Below are 17,323 nucleotides of genomic sequence, written 5' to 3'. Positions count from 1 at the left end.
TTATCATTTTATGTAATTATGTATTTTATTGGTGTTTTATCTTGTTGTTAGCCACCCTGAGTCCCTCTTCGGAGGTTGAGAATAGGACGGGATACAAATGTTCTAAATAAATAAATCATAAGACCATGACATAAAAAACTTTACTTTTAAAATATTTATTTATTACCTTTAAATACAAACAATCAGATTTGCAGTACATTTCCACTGATTATGAAGCACAGAGTTGTATCATCACCTGACCCACCCTTGTTGATGATTTCTTGACAGTGGCTGTATTGCTGCCACAAACACTTTGAAACTAAGCAGAGGGGCTGTAAATGTTCCCGACCATCATTAGTCATGTATGCAATCATAAAAGGAAGCTTTCAGTGCACTGTGGATATTCAACCTGAAACCTTCAAAAGATGGCATTTGATTAGTGTTTATCATTATTCCTAGAACAAACAGGAATGTTGTTTAAAAATATGGAAGGTTCACCAAGTATCCAACTCATCTCCTGAAGGGTAGATAGAACAAAAGCTTATTTTCCCAGCTTCTACAATGCCGGCTTACTAGTCCCAAGGTGAATGGCACTTGCTGCTCTGATGGCAGATTTCATGGTGCTGTCAATCCAAGCATGAGGATGAGCTGTATGTTCTCCGGCAAAATGAATCCTCCCTTCATTCTGAGACAAGCTCTTAAAAAGATGGCTGGTCTGGTAGGGAGTGGGAGAGGCAAAAGCCCCCATGGAAAATTTGTCTAGGGCCCATTTCTGAATCACGTGCCTGTTGCAGACAGATTTGAGATAATCTTTGGAGATATTGTGCACTTCTGACAGGTCATCCAACACCACATCTACACACTTTTCATCGCTGAGGGGAAGAAAGAAATTAGCATCTCCGTGCCAGGTGTAAGAAACCAGGAGGACCCCAATGCCACTGGCGAAATCGTGGTTCGGATAGTAGATCAATCGGGATGGATGGTCAGTGGTGGACTTCCCACCTCGAATCCCTTCTCTCTCCCAAAATCTGTCGGTGCACGCCAAGACAATCTTAGTTGAGCTTGCATAATGGAAGGAGCGCAAGGCATGGGCCTTTACATGAGAAAGGGGAGGGTGGAATTTGATGAGCCGGGTGGCTTTGGCCGTAGCTGTGACAAGGACGTAATCGGCAGTCAGCCATGTTAGGGCACTTTTGCCCGGTCTGCGGAAAAGCACCCTGACTTTTTTGCCCGACTGAACAATCTTCTCTACTCTGCTGTTGAGACGGACGGTTCCAGGCATTGCTCGGTAGAAGGCGTTAGGAAGCTGGTCAAATCCACCTGTGATTTCCTCAAAACTAAAGAAGCCAAGAGAAAAGAATAAAGGTAAGATCTCTCATAACACAATGAGTGGATCAACTCATGACAACATTTCTATGTGCAGCAAAACCAAAAAGTAATAGCAGAAGAACAGGAAAGGAGATTCTGTGACATAATGTAAAATAAATTATGTATAGTCAGAGGCGGCCCTAGGTAATTTCCAATGGTAAGCAAACAGTATTTTGGTGCGCCCCCCCCCCCCCCAATCATTGATATATATTTTCTGTTCGTCATGGGAGTTCTGTGTGCCATATTTGGTTCAATTCCATCATTAGTGGAGTTCAGAATGCTCTTTGATTTTAGGTGAACTATACATCCCAGTAACTACAACTCGCATATGTCAAGGTCTATTTTCCCTCAAGAGTGCCTCAAGAGCGCCCCTGGGCAAAATCAACTATACTGCAAATGCTTACTTTGCGTAATGGGTTGAGCCACCCCTGCGTATAGTTCACGTTTGATCTGCCTTGCCAGAGAAAGAAAATATGCCGCGCAGATGAACAGTTAAGAACTAGTAGTTTACTGTTCATAATTCAGAACAACATATATACAATTATGTGATCAGTTGCATCGACTCGCAATATGTCCTTTTATGAGAGATTTAAAATGGTATTTCTTTGACTATAAATTCCTTCTGCAGCGCATGAAGAAAGAGCACACTCCAAACTCTGTCTCTCTCTGCTTCAAACTTCTTCTCTCTCTAAGCACCTCCATAGCTCAAGCCTGAACAAAAATGTAACAATATCCAAAAAGTCCTAGGCTCAGCTATCCTCCTGGGTATTGCCCGACAAATCAGTTTCATGTATGTATTGTCGAAGGCTTTCATGGCCGGAATCACTGGGTTGTTATAGGTTTTTTTTATAGGCAGCCAGATTACTAATGGGTGCTGGGTACAGAGAGCACACCACTCCGCTGTTACACTAGCTCCACTGGCTGCCAATTAGCTTCCGAGCACAATTCAAAGTGCTGGTGTTAACCTATAAAGCCCTAAACGATTCCGGCCCGGTTTACCTCTCCGAACGTATTCTCCCCTATGAACCATCAAGATTACTAAGATCGTCTGGAGGGGCCCTGCTCTCGGTCCCACCGGCCTCACAAGCGCGGCTGGTGGGACCGAGGCACAGGGCCTTCTCGGTAGTGGCCCCGCGACTCTGGAACTCTCTCCTGCCAGAGGTTAGAACCGCCCCAACAATCCTGACATTCAGAAAACAGTTGAAGTCGTGGTTGTGGAGACAGTTTTTCGAAGAATGAGACAATGATCTGGATGAAAGACAGTGTTTATTCGATTTTAGTGTGACGACTGACCACTGTAGTTTTAAATATATGTGCTTTTTAAATGTTTTATTGTAATGTGTATTTTGATATTTTACCGATTGTATGTGTTTTTATGGTTGGAAACCGGGCTGAGTCCCTCTTATGAGGTGAGAAGCTTGGTATATAAAACTTTGAAATAAATAATAAATAAATAATTTTTTTCGGGCTATATGGCCATGGTCTAGAGCAGGGGTCCTCAAACTAAGGCCCAAGGGCCGGATACGCCCCTCCAAAGTCATTTACCTGGCCCTTGCTCAGGGTCAACCTAAGTCTGAAATGACTTGAAAACACACAATAACAACAATCCTATCTCATCAGCCAAAAGCAGGTCTGTTGGAACTAGGAAAAAGGGTTTATATATCTATGAAATGACCAGGGTGAGATAAAAGACAAAGGACACCTAGCTCCAGCAGACAAGAGTCCTTTGTCCCACAGTGGAACTCACTGCTTCAGAGTGTAGTGGAGGCTCTTCCTTTGGAAGCTTTCAAACAGAGTCATCTGTCTGGGGTGCTTTGGTTGTGGTTTTCTGCATGGCAGAGGGTTGGACTGGAGGGCCTTTGTGTTTTCTTCCAAATCTACGATTCTAGGTATGTCTCAATTCTAACCAGTCATCTCCACATGTTGTGCTAATCCTCCTTTCCCTACATTGTCATCCTGTCCAAGAAAATATCTTTCTCCTCTCCAAAACTGGTTGTGGTCTGGATCCTCATAAGTCAGTACATACAGTAAGCATACTATGAGGATCCTATTATGGGGCAAAAGTATGGATGTTGCTATGACCTGTGGATAAGTCTAGCATCATTCCAGGGAGACAGGAAAGACCAGAGGGCTAGTTGGTTGCAATCCTCTAGTGTTCTATTATAATGAATGTGTGCACTCAACTCCATCAGTTGCCACCCCCACCTTAGACTAGTATCTTAGTTGCTAATACATGCCAGTGTTAAGCAAAAAATATTGGAAATACAGTAGATTGCCACCAAGAGTCAGCTGGTTACCAACAGATGCATTGGACTTTTTGAGGTGAGTGCTAGACAGTCTGAGAGAGAAATAAAATAATGACCTTGCTATTAAAAAAAGAAACATTTCCCCCAATTCTTGTCAGTCAAGAGATTGTACATGCTTCCCATTTACCTGTCATCATCTGAAAAAATCACATATTCCATGACAGAGTTAAGGAATGAAATGTGGAATCCGGAATCTTCATTCAAAAGATCTCCAATCATATCCACTGCCCCTCGACTCAGATTTCCTTCTTTAATTAAGTATTCCTAATTGCAGGAAAACAAGATTTGGTGACCAAAGTTATATATATGCACAAAAAGTATAGACTTACTACAAAAGAGGCAAAACTTCCTGAGTATACTAAAGGTTACAGTATATTTTATTTTGATGGACAAGCAAATGCTCACTTTCCCTTACCTTTGTGGAATAAGAGTCATATTTCTCCTTCAAAACTGTGCAATTTTTGGTTACCTGTGCAAAAGGAAAGAAGGCAACTGATAAGGGAAGTGATATACTGTATATGCAATCCCCCCATGAATACATTGTTTAGATTTCAAAAAATATAAGTAAAACAGCATATTAAGACTAAGGAAGTGGTCTGCAAAGACTTAGAAATGAATGCAGTCATTGCTAATAGTCAACATGGATTTATGAAAAACAAATCATGCCAGACTAATCTCAAGTTGCTCCTGACACGAAAAAAAGTGCAGCTGGTACATTAGTTTCAGCCCTTAGTGTGCAAAGTGGAAGCTGAATTTTATCCAGGTATTTCTTTCCAAGGACGTACCTTATCCAGTGTTCTGGCATAGAGTTCATCAGGGCTCCTTCCCCTCTCACTGGGATCCAGCTGGTATCCAAAAAGGTTGCCATTTGAATGCACAGCTGCCACCTTTTGCCTTTGGTTTCTAACCAAATACCAGGCATCCTCATCCGTCTGGACAAATGGGTTCAACGAGAGGTTGAATTGCTTAAGGTATTCACGAATAATTCTGGGAGGAAAAACCAGAAGAGAGAGAAGGTTTTCTTAAAGCTCACGACAATGTCACAGGAGAGTTTGTGAAACTTCTGCATCCAGGGATGATGGCGACATACTGGAGATCAATAAACAATCAGTAAAATTATAAGGACAGATAACACAGGACAGAAATAAGACTCATGTCAGTACCTATTGCTCTGTCTCTAATGCAATGGGGGTTCTTTGCTCACTGTCCCCTATTTCAGATGCTTATCAATATACTACTTCTAAACACAAAAGGGTAGCGTAATAGCAGGTTATGAAGTACAGGTATTTATTGTGCCTGACCCTCTAGTCAACCCTACGTCAACAGAGGCAGCTGTCTTGATCCCTATCTAAAGAAGCATGTGGTCATTACATAAGTGCAGAGATAGAAAAGATACTCCAAAGGAAGTGATGTATTTGGTTAGTCATCAATAAACTAGAAAAAAATAATGTATTGTCAAAGGCTTTCACAGCTGGAATCACTGGGTTGTTGCAGGTTTTTCAGGCTATATGGCCATGTTCTAGAAGCATTCTCCCCTGATGTTTTGCCTGCATCTATGGCAAGCATCCTCAGAGGATGCTTGCCATAGATGCAGGCAAAACATCAGGTGAGAATGCTTCTAGAACATGGCCATATAGCCCGAAAAACCTACAACAATCTAGAAAAAAATAATTTAATTATGTTTACATTAGAAATGGAGAAGAACTATATTTGATCCTCCACATTTGAAGGCTTGACTTATGTGGATTTGATTAATCACAAGATTAATATGGTCAACAGAAAAAGAAACAGTTAAGGAATGTATGGTGAAGTGGGCGGCAAACATAGGACATAATATTGGAATGGATGATTGGGAGAAGATCTGGAACTGTAAACTGAAGTATACATACGCATATGAAATTGGCAAAAAATGATATACCAATGGTACATCAGCTCTGACAAAATCACAGTGCTAAAAAAACAGGAAAGCAAATTGTTGGAAATGCGAATCAGAAAATGCTACTTTCTTTCATATGTGGTGGAATTGAAAAAAAAAGCAAAAGGATATTGGAAAGAAATTCATGTAACTACCCAGAAAATCCTACAGGAAAAAATTCAGTTTAAACCAGAATACTTTCTATTGGGCATTATGGATGTAAAATTGGAAAGAAGCAAAGATATTCTCTTTAACTGGTTAACTGCGCGATATTGGAGAGTAAAGGAAATGCCTACAATGGCTGAGAAAAATGGTGTAATTCACGAGTATGGACAAACTAACACAACAATTAACACATTGATAAGGTAACCTTAAAAAGAAAATGGACTGGACTTTATTGAAAAAATATATGAAACAAGAAAAGATGAGAATTTTAATATAAATAACAATAAGGAATAATCTGAGGATCACCTCGGAAGGAATCCCACTGGAGCATTGCAGCACACCCAAATACCTGGGAGTCACTCTGGACCGTGCCCTGACCTACAAGAAGCACTGCCTGAACATCAAGCAAAAAGTGGGCGCTAGAAACAATATCATATGAAAGCTGACTGGCACAACCTGGGGATCACAACCAGACACAGTGAAGACATCTGCCCTTGCGCTATGCTACTCTGGTGCTGAGTACGCATGCCCAGTGTGGAACACATCTCACCATGCTAAAACAGTGGATGTGGCTCTTAATGAGACATGCCACATTATCACGGGGTGCCTGCGCCCTACACCACTGGAGAAATTACATTGTCTAGCCAGTATTGCACCACATGACATCCACCGGGAAGTGGCAGCCAATAGTGAAAGGACCAAGGCAGTGACATCTCCAGCTCATCCCTTGTTTGGGTATCAGCCAGCATGTCAACGTCATGTATTGAGCTTGGGAAAGAAAGACATTTTCAAAAACCCTATTTCATAGTCAACCCACTAAAACTCTTACTTTCCGTGTCTCTTGCCCCCATAAACTCATATCCTTAACCTTAACTTTAAAGCAGCTATACAAACGTCTGTATATACATTGGGATTGTGATCAGCACCATGGAAAGTTCCTTTGAAGTTTAGAATGAAACCGACAGCAAGTGCACTTCCCTGTTGATATGGACGCCACCAGTCAACACTCAATAAAATGGCTGTTCTTGTTTCTTTAAAAAATACCACCACCCCATTTCAGCTTAATGCATCCTGCACTGAGCTCTTTTTAGCTTACCGGTGCTGCTTGGGCAGGCGCATAGCGCCCAAATCCACATACCAGTCCTTCTCTCGGTAGGTCTTTATCCGGCCCCCAACACGGTCACTGGCTTCCAGAATATAAACCTAGGAACATTAAAAAAAACACCATGGATTGATTTCAAACCACTTTGCCAGATCGTTCTAGGTCGCTATTTCTGAAGAACACATAACTCTGGATTATACTGATGTACAGCAAACATGACCACGAACCACTAAGGAAAGGATTACAGTTCCAAAATCATAGTTCTTAAACAAAGCTGTTTTTCAGATTCTACTAAGAGAGGCCCCATCTACACAGTCAAATAAAATTCAGATTATCTGCTTTGAATTGGATTATATGGCATTGTAGACTCATATAATCCAGTTCAAAGCAGACAATCTGGATTATCTGCTTTGATAATCTGGATTATATGGCTGTGTAGATCCAACCTTAGGAAGATGCAACAGCAAAGTCTTTAGAACAGTGGTTCCAAACCTTTTTTTTTTTGTCCAGGGATCTCTTGTGTCCAATTCCGGGCACCACAATTGAAGAGAGATATTGACAAGCTGGAATGTGCCCAGAGGAGAGTGACTAAAATGATCAAGGGTCTGGAGAACAAGCCCTATGAGGAGCAGCTTAAGGAGCTGGGCATGTTTAGCCTGAAGAAGAGAAGGCTGAGAGGAGATATGATAGCCATGTATAAATATGTGAGAGGAAGTCACAGGGAGGAGGGAGCAAGCTTGTTTTCTGCTTCCATGGAGACTAGGACAAGGGACAATGGCTTCAAACTACAAGAAAGGAGATTCCATCTGAACACGAGGAAGAACTTCCTGACTGTGAGAGCCGTTCAGCAGTGGAACTCTCTGTACCGGAGTGTGGTGGAGGCTCCTTCTTTGGAAGCTTTTAAACAGAGGCTGGATGTCAGGGGTGATTTGAATGCAATATTCCTTCTTCTTGGCAGGGGGTTGGACTGGATGGCCCATGAGGTCTCTTTCAACTCTTTGATTCTATGATTCTTGACTTGCAGGGATGCATCTGGGCTCATTCTGATGGCCACTTAAAAGAAACTCCAAGAGAATAAATAATAGGTTGTTGTAGGTTTTTCAGACTATATGACCATGTTTTAGAAGCATTCTCTCCTGACACCTCTGAGGTGTCACACCTCTGAGGATGCTTGCCATAGATGCAGGTGAAATGTCAGGAGAGAATGCTTCCAGAACATTGCCATATAGCCCGAAAAATCTACAAAAACCCAGTGATTCAGTCCATGAAAGCTTTCAACAGTACATTGAATAAATAATAGCTTCTGTCCCCAGTGTACCCACAGTCCAAGGTTGTTCCTTCCTCCTTCCTTCCTATTTGAATATAATTTGAATGAGCCCAGGAGCACCTCACAACTACTCAAAGACCTAGCTGCCCCTAATTAAGCATCAAGGTGGGGCTTGCAAAGGAACATACAGGATACCTCCTTCCTCAAGGTCCAAAGAAAGAACATACATAGGCATAAATGCAAAGCCTGTGGCCTATAGCAATGGTTATAAACATTAGACATTTCTGTTGAATGAAACACAAATTTGAACACACAACATATAACACCTGCATGCTTAGTTATACTAGTTTTACAAAGGAGTACATTATTTCTGAATTATGGTTACTCTAAGATGAATTCATCATGGGGGTTTTTGGGGGGAAAGGCTTGTTTTGAGGGGGTTCACCATTGCTTTCCTATGAGTCACAGAGAGTGTAACTTGTACAAGGTCGCCCAGTGGGTTTCCATGGCCAAGTAGGGATTTGAACCCTGATTTCCAGAGTCCAACCCTCAAAACATTACACCATGCTGGCTCTCATAGTATATTCAACCACAGTTGAAACTTGTTTCTTATGAGGTCTTCATTAGGTGCCGGCATGAAGTGCCAATCTGCATGCCAATCTCTCCATGTCCTGATAATTATAGCATGCTAGGTACTATTCAAGGAAGGCTACTCCTTGCTGCTGGTACCAGTCCCCTGTCCATCCGCTACCGTGAAAAGACGATTGAGTTTAATTACCAGGTGGCCAGCGTCCTTCAGTAACTTGGCAGCAGTGAGTCCACTTATTCCAGCCCCAACAATCACAACAATCTTTGGATCTGAAGTCTTCTTTAGCCCATTTTTAGCAGTGTTTAGCAGCTCTTCATAGTCAGGGTCGCGGAGGCACCCCACCCATTCTTCTTCGTGGCTCGCATGGTTTCTGGAGATGAAGCTTGCCACAAGCAGCAACAAGGGAAGAAAAGCTGGAAGAGAGAAAATAAATGACCCTGTCAGGAAAAGAGAAAGGTAAAGTAAAAGTTTTCCCCTGACATTAAGTCCAGTCGTGCCCGACTCTGGGGATTGGTGCTGATCTCCATTTCTAAGCCGAAGAGCCGTCATTGTCCGTAGACCACCTCCAGGGTCATGTGGCCAGCATGACTACAAGGAGCACCGTTACACACCTCCAAGGTCATGTCGCCTTCGGGCTTGAGAGTGGCGGTTAACAAGTGCAAATAATAAATAAATAAATGACTGCATGGAGCGCCGTTACCTTCCCACTGGAGCGGTACCTATTGATCTACTCACATTTGCATGTTTTCGAACTGCTAGGTTGGTAGAAGCTGGGGCTAACAGCGGGAGCTCACGCAGCTCCCTGGATTTGAAACTGTGACCTTTCGGTCAGCAAGTTCAGCAGCTCAGTGGTTTAACCCACTGTGCCATTGGGGCTCCAGGAAAAGAGTATGCAAATCAGTAAAACAACTATTAGTAGAATGAGCTCTCTATCTTGGCACATTTGACTCTGCAGCATTTCTCTAGCATTTCACTGTGTTCTCTTTGGGTGATCACAAAATAGGTAATGTAATACAGTATAATACTAGTAATAATAAAAAAATATTATAATTATAATTATATATTTAAATTACATGTAATATTACTAATAATATTACAATATAATGGTTTAATGCAATATAGTAATATATAATACTGATATTGTACTATGCTAATAATATAATATATTGTACAAAAATATATATTGTAAGCCCCTCTGAGTCCCCTTCATGACAGTCTATTTACCAAATGGAACTGGATGTGTTGTCGGTATGACCACACAATGGCATCCCTTAAATCACTTGCATCCCTTGGATTCAGCTATTTACTTCACATGCACTTTGCGCCAACAATGCATGAGCACATAACTCATAAGACACCAATTTCCCCCACTTGTTTTGTTTTATGGCTCTCCTGTATCTGAAGCCAAAAACTGAACTTCCATGAAGAAAAAGATGAAGACTAGGGAGATAAAGTAAGGCAGATTCCCTTTGCCCTTCATAACATAATGTGGCCAACACACATTTTGGTGTCTCAAATGTTAGACCTGTTTCTGAGTGTATTTGACCTGCCAATTCCATAAATTGCACCACTTTCCCCCAGTCGGCTCTAGCTTTGGAGATACAGGTAGTCTCCAAGTTACAAACAAGATAGGTTGTGTAGGTTTGTTGTTAAGTTGAATGTGTATGTAAGACAGAAGAGGTACATTTTTGAAGTGTAGGTATGTATGTGGATGATATATTTTTGGATATCATAGGGAAGGGCTAACACTCCTGTGATATTTGTTAAGCTGTCTGTGCCCCTGTTCAGAAGGTTTCACCTCACTTTCGGTCCCTGTAATAATTGGATTTTGAAAAAATTGGCTTGTTGTGGAAGCAAGGATTGGTGATAAAGCTTCACTTCAGACACCTTTTTGCTATAATAATAATAATAATAATAATCCTTTATTTATACCCCGCTACCATCACCTGGAGGACTCGGTGCGGCTTACAAGAGGCTGAACCCAAATACATCAATAAAACAACACAGCAATACAAACAATAAATAAACTCATAAACAAAGCAATAAACAATAACAGTCACACCATGATGCATAATAACTCTTCCAGGAGTGAATTCCCTTTCCCAAGGCTAGATTTCTTCCTGTTGTTTCACCCCTGTTCTTAACCATTAGTAGTTTGTAAGTCAGATGTTTGTAACTCGAGGACTGCCTGTACAGAACATGTGCCATCTTCCAGTTGCCATCTGCTTTCTCATAGAGAACCATGATAACCTCATACATATCTAAGGGCCCTTCTACAATGCTAGATAACTCAGAATATGAAGGCAGAAAATTCCACAATATCTGCTTTGAACTGGGTTATCAGAGTCCACACTGCTATATATCCCAGTTCAAAGCAGAAAATGTGGGATTTTATTCAGCTGTGTGGAAGGGGCCTAAGGGCCTTCCATACACCCCTATATCCCTGAATATCAAGGCAGAAAATCCCACAATATCTGAGTGTGGACTCTTCCACACAGCTGAATAAAATCCCAGATTATCTGCTTTGAACTGGAATAAATGGTAGTGTGAATTCCGATAACCCAGTTCAAAGCAGATATTGTGGGATTTTCTGCCTTGATATCCTGGGTTATATGGCTGTGTGTGAGGGTCCTTAGATAACCCAGTTCAAAGAAGATAATGTGGGATTTTCTGCCTTGATATTTTGGGATATAGGGCTGTGTGAAAGGGCTCTAAGAAACAAGAGCTGAAGCTTCCACAAATCTGGATAATTAAGTTTTTGTGAGAAATATAGAGCTTTAAGCCTTTCCTTCCCGCAATCCCAATCAAGATCAAGGTGCCTTTTAAGACCTGGATAAATGCTCTTATCCACATTCATGGAAGTGAATTTCCCATGCAGGAGACATCACAATGCAGATTAGTATCTAGGAAAGACCACCTTCTTTCCTTCTCCCTTGAGGATTAGGGGTTCACATTAGCAATCTATGGAAGAAAAATCTTGCACTACAGGATCAGCCACATGGTTAATGTCATGTGCTGTTTGGGCCCGTAAAGAAACTGACAAAGAAGTATATCGTAATAATACAATGAAGGCACTGGATCTGTTGGATCCAGACTGGATGTCATCCAAGATCTACCTTCAATACTCCTAGAACAGAGGGGCCAGTGGTGCAATGGGTTAAACCCTTGTGCTGGCGGGACTGCTGACTGACAGGTCAGCAGTTTGAATGCGAGGCGAGCAGGTTGAGCTCCCTTTGTCAGCTCCAGCTCCCCATGTGGACACATGAGAGAAGCCTCTCACAAGGATGGTAAAATATCAAACATCCAGGCATTCCCTGGGCAATGTCCTTGCAGACAGCCAATTCTCTCACACCAGAAGCGACTTGCAGTTTCTCAAGTCATTCCTGGCATGGAAAAAAAAACCTAGAATAAGTCTGTATAGTGTTTTTGGATTAAAATATTCAGTCATATAGACAGTCAAAGAAATTAAAGGCATTTTTATAACAAAAGGCTGTAAGAAAGATCATAACCATCATTCAGTGCCCCCAAAGATACCCTCCTCCTAAGGCTGTTCCACTTATAGGACTTACCCATGTTTTGGTGGCCAATGTAAAGATATGAGAGAGCTCCCTTGCTTTATAGCTAGTGCCCAATTGACTCTGGGCCAATGGGGATTCATAACTGGCCAAACCTAGTTTTTTCTATTGGGACTTTTTCAGTGGCCGCCCTGTCATTGTATAGACATCACACTGAAAAGGTGACAGGAAGCACAATACAACACTGTTGCCCAAAGCAAGATAGGTTACAAAATAACATAAAACCAATACATAAGGAAGTACGTTACATTCCACACTTACCTTCTTTTTACCCATGAAGCAACTTTTAAATTGAACTCAGGGGGAAAGCCCTACCAAATCTGGAAATGGTCAGATCAAACTGATCCCAGGGAGGAAGGTGAAGATATTTCTGATCATCAAATAATCTACATGGCAAATACATATACTAAATATATTTGGAGAGTGTCATGGCACATAAGGATTTCTGTGTTAATAACAGAATCATTTGAGTCTAAATGTGAGAGTTTGTGTGTGTCATGTTTTGAGAGGAAACATAGATATTCATATATGGGCATTACCTACAGTACCGGGGAGCACTTTATTTATATACTGCTCTATCTTCCTGAGGGTACTTAGAGCGGTTTCCAAGTAACAACATCATTACATACAAGGCAAACAACATAAACATAAAATTAACAAGACAGTATAGGCATAAAAATCACAATAGCACATATATATTTAAAATAATCCTACTTGTTCAAGGCAATTTTAAAAGGTCGTGCCGAGGCTAGTGCAATTTTTAGAGGACCCGGGGAATTAAGTGCAATGTTATAAGCAGGCAACAATAATAATAGGTACAGTCTATGGCTGTTCATTTCCGAGGCCTAATAGGAGGAAGTAACCTGGGTAATTGGTAGAAAAAGATATGGCCATATTTAACAAGATCTGGGGCTGAGCTAGAACTCGTCATTCTCAAAGGCTTGTTTAAACCACCAGGTCTTCAAGCTCTTACAAAAGGAGGGGAGGGATGGGACCTGTCTAATTTTTTTTAGAAAGGGTGTTCCAGAGGCAGGGGGCCACCATCGAGAAGGCCTTCTCGCTCGTCCCCACTAACTGTGCTTGTGACGGTGGTGGGAGCAAAAGGAGGGCCTCCCTGGAAGATCTTAAAGTTCGCGCCAGTTCATAGAGGGAGATACGATGGTGAAGATAGGCAGGGCCCGAACCGTAGGGTCATAACCTGCACCTTGAATTTGGCTTGGCAACTTATTGTTCTGGATAGGAAAGTTGTTGGAGCTAACTATCTTTCTAAACCTCATATTCTCATATTCTAATGAAGGCAAAGGTAAAGATATCAGGAAAATATGCATTCAGCTACATCTTGCCTGGAGAATGGCAAAATGCATCTTCACAGGAGGAGACAAAAGGCAGAAGAGAGAAAAAATGGAGGCCGGCCATGTGGTCGAAGCCTACCAGTTGGGCTCATGGTACTCTCTGGATGTGAGTGAACTATTACTCCTGAAATTCAGGGTGAACTCCCACCCAAATCCTCCAGTCTTTTATATTGGTTATGGGGGTTTGTGTGCCAAGTTTGGTCCAGATCCATTGTCAGTGGAGATCACAGGACTCTCTGGAGGTGGGAGCCTATAGGAAATAATCCACAAACATACCACCCCCCACATCACTTTAATTATATAGAGAGATTTAATTGTTATATTTGCCTTTTTGATGTTTTTAAAAGCTAGAATTCCATGATTGATAGGCTAAAGCAGAGATGTAACAGCATTGACTCTGCAAGATCTGAGCAGAGCTCTGTAGGATAATGTGACTTGGAGGTCCCTCATTCATGGGATCACTAGAAGCTGAAGTCAAAGGCAGTTAACAACAACTACAAATTGGCTACCACATGAAAGAGAACTCAACTTTCCTACAGTTGAGATGAGCAATTTAATGGAGGTCTTTGAAATGCAGACCTAAATTTTGTGTTGTACCTGTAACTGGTTTAGTTATTTTTTGCAGTTACGATATATACACGGCCTCACTGTGTTAGCTATGCTTTGTACCATAGACCAGTCATTCACAGGATTCTCATTAACAGCAACAACTGAAAAGGAGCTATTTGAGTTATATTTGAACAACATGCTTGGAAGGAGTTGCTATAAACAATGAACCACTTTCATGAATCTTGGCTGACCGACCTCCGTCTCCCAAAGCAGTTGCTCTACTCCGAACTCGAGAACGGAAATCAGAATGTTGGTGGACAGGAAAAGAGATTTAAAGATGAACTCAAAGCCAAACTTAAAAACTCTGGCATAGGCACTGAGAACTGGGAAGCCCTGGCCCTTGAGAGCTCCAGCTGGAGGTCAGCTGTGACCAGCAGTGATGCATAATTTGAAGAGTCATGAATGGAGGGTGAAAGGGGGAAGTGTGCCAAGAGGAAGGCGCATCAAGCCAACCCCGACTGAGACTGCCTTCCACCTGGAAACCAATACCCTCACTGCAGAAGAAGATGCAGAGCAAGAATAGGGCTCCACAGCCACATATGGACCCACAAGAATATTGGAAGACAATCATCCTCAGAAAACGAGGGATCGCCTAAGTAGTAAGTAGTAGGTTAGGTGCCATTTGGCATTTGCATGAGATAGCAAAACATCTCAGGTTGGTAGTAGTGGCATAGGAGTAGGAAGAGACTGGTTAACTCTTCTGATGAATAATGGGGCTCCGGATGTTCTCCAATAAGTTTTAGCAATATTTGCATGTACAGTTACTGTAACTGAGGGAGCAGCTGGAGGAAAAACAGATTTCCAGTCACCTATTACTTCAGGGAAATAAAAAGGGGATTTCCCTGTAAAAGAATCACTTTTTGCCCAGAGAAAATGGGATCTGTCCAGCAAGTTCCACATTAGACAGGCTGATTTATACACGAGAATACAGTTGTTTTGTCATGTGCAAGGTCAGATTAAGATGGTTGAATCCCAGGAGCAGTGTCAATATGCACGTATGAACTATTCTAGAAATAAATATGAAATTTAGATTATTTACTTGTGAACACATGTGAACACATGAAACATAGAGTCACAGAGTTGAAAGAGACTACAAGGGCCCACATATGTATACTTTTGTGCTACTCTCTAGACCAGGGGTCCTCAAACTAAGGCCCAGGGGCCAGATGCGGCCCTCCAAGGTCATTTACCTGGCCCTCGCTCAGGGTCAACATGTCTGAAATGACTTGAAAGCACACAAAACAACAACAATCCTATCTCATCAGCCAAAAGCAGGTCCCCACTTCCTATTGAAATACTAATAAGTTTATATTTGTTAAAATTGTATTGTTTTTAAGTGTTTTTGGCACTACAAATATGATATGTACAGTGTGCATAGGAATTCATTCATTTTTTTTTCCAAATTATAATCCGGCCCTCCAACAGTTTGAGGGTCTGTGACCTGGTCCTCTGTTTGAAAAGTTTGAGGCCCCCTGCTCTAGACCAACAGGCAGTATCGGAATATCCAGCTAATCTAAATAAATTCAAGTCTCCACGGCCAGGTAAATTACATCCAGCCAAGTTAACCAAATCCCAATCCACTTAACAGTAGCATCGTCTGCCCACATTTTACTTGCTTCTTTGTGAGAATATCATGAGGGACCTTTCCAAAGGCCTTCCTGAAAGTGAGATATGCTACATCCACAGCATTCCCTTCATCTACCAAACTTGTAATTCTATCCAAAAAAAGATAAGGTTTATCTGGTATGGCATGTTTTTGAGAAACCTGTGTTCATTTTTTGTGATTATGATTTTGTTTCTAAGTGCTTACAGATTTCTCTTTAAAGCTCTGCTCTGGAATCTTTCCTTGTATCGATGTCAGGCTGTCTGGGTCAATCAATCAAAAATTTATTACGGTCCATAGACCCATCAGTGAAGAAACAATTGTTAAAAATTTTCTCATCTCATTGTCCAAAATTAGGATACATGGTTTCAAGTAATACCCCTATCCAAGGTTAGTTCCTTTCTCAGCCTGGTTGCCACTGCGAGGAATTTCGCCACTATGAGGGTCACCCTGTGGCACTTGTCCTCTAAAAGATATCTAACTATCATCTGCGGGGGACGGCTGGTCATACGGGGCAAAATTGGATATAAAAGTTGGCTATGTTGCACTGTGTAACAGCGGCACTTCAATAAAATGTGTTCTATTGTTTCTACTTCATTTCCTTCACAGGGATATAGTTTTTGGGCATAAAGAGTTCCAGACAATCTGCCTCTTAGTAGTTCTGATGGAAATACATTAGAGTCTGCAATATTTGACCACTGTAAGACTTTTTAGGTATTTGTATGTCTGTAATGGCTCTCTGTATGGTAAGTTGAAGACTTGGGGGAGGGGGCATGGTGAATTTGAGCAGGCGCTAAGCTTTCCCAGGGCAATGTCCCGCAACCACTTGCTCAGCTGGTTCGAGGTTTTGTTTGGGCTTGAGTGTTATCAGTACGCCGATGACACTCAGCTGATGCTGAAGATGGAAGGCCGACCAGACTCTGTACCCAATTGTTTCCATCAGTGCCTCGAAGCCGTTACTGGATGGCTGCGTGCCAGCAGGTTGAGGGTGAATCCAGCAAAGACGAAGATCCTATGGCTGGGTCGACCGGGCAGTGGGGATATCCAGCTGCCTACCCTGGATGGTGAGGCGCTACGCCCATCATCATTGGTAAAGAGTCTGGGAGTCCTTTTGGACCCTCTGCTGACGACGGAGGCCCAGGTCTCCGCCATTAGCAGAACCGCCTTCTTTCATCTGCGGCAGGCTAGACGGCTGGCCCCCTACCTGTCCAGGGACGACCTAGCTACAGTGATCCAGGCCACGGTAATCTCAAGACTGGACTACTGTAACACCCTCTACATTGGCCTTCCTCTGTCGGTGATCCGGAAGCTCAAGCTGGTACAAAACGCAGCTGCTCGGCTTCTTGTGGGAATTCCGATGAGATGCCATATAACACCCATCTTACTACAGCTGCATTGGTTACCAATTGAGCACCGGATCACTTTCAAAGTGATGGTACTCACCTTTAAGGCCTTGCATGGTCTGGGGCCGATGTATCTGAGGGACTGCCTCA

The 17,323-nt window shown here is 42.1% G+C and overlaps 1 protein-coding gene across 1 annotated transcript; it reads right to left on the bottom strand.

Moving 5' to 3' along the window:
• Positions 1-284: 284 nt before the first annotated feature.
• Positions 285-12,346, bottom strand: LOC132765121 (L-amino-acid oxidase-like). The gene is made up of 7 exons (XM_060759309.2): positions 12,261-12,346; positions 8,881-9,104; positions 6,830-6,936; positions 4,439-4,640; positions 4,069-4,122; positions 3,781-3,917; positions 285-1,316 (listed from the first exon to the last, which is right to left on the bottom strand). Exons 1-7 carry the CDS (start codon positions 12,262-12,264, stop codon positions 536-538), a joined length of 1,509 nt encoding a protein of 502 aa, XP_060615292.2. The 5' UTR covers positions 12,265-12,346; the 3' UTR covers positions 285-535.
• Positions 12,347-17,323: the final 4,977 nt, after the last annotated feature.

The sequence above is a fragment of the Anolis sagrei genome, chromosome 2 (genome assembly GCF_037176765.1).
Source record: "Anolis sagrei isolate rAnoSag1 chromosome 2, rAnoSag1.mat, whole genome shotgun sequence".
Classification (NCBI taxonomy): domain Eukaryota; kingdom Metazoa; phylum Chordata; class Lepidosauria; order Squamata; family Dactyloidae; genus Anolis; species Anolis sagrei.
Note: the sequence above shows the minus strand (reverse complement) of the source record. Positions and strands in the feature narration are given on the sequence as shown.

Coding starts and splice junctions, on each gene's coding strand:
- LOC132765121 (XM_060759309.2), bottom strand. Junction 4,641..6,829: donor CGCCTGCCCAAGCAGCACCG/GTAAGCTAAAAA, acceptor TTTTCCTCCCAG/AATTATTCGTGAATACCTTA. Junction 1,317..3,780: donor ATTTTTTCAGATGATGACAG/GTAAATGGGAAG, acceptor TGGCTTCTTTAG/TTTTGAGGAAATCACAGGTG.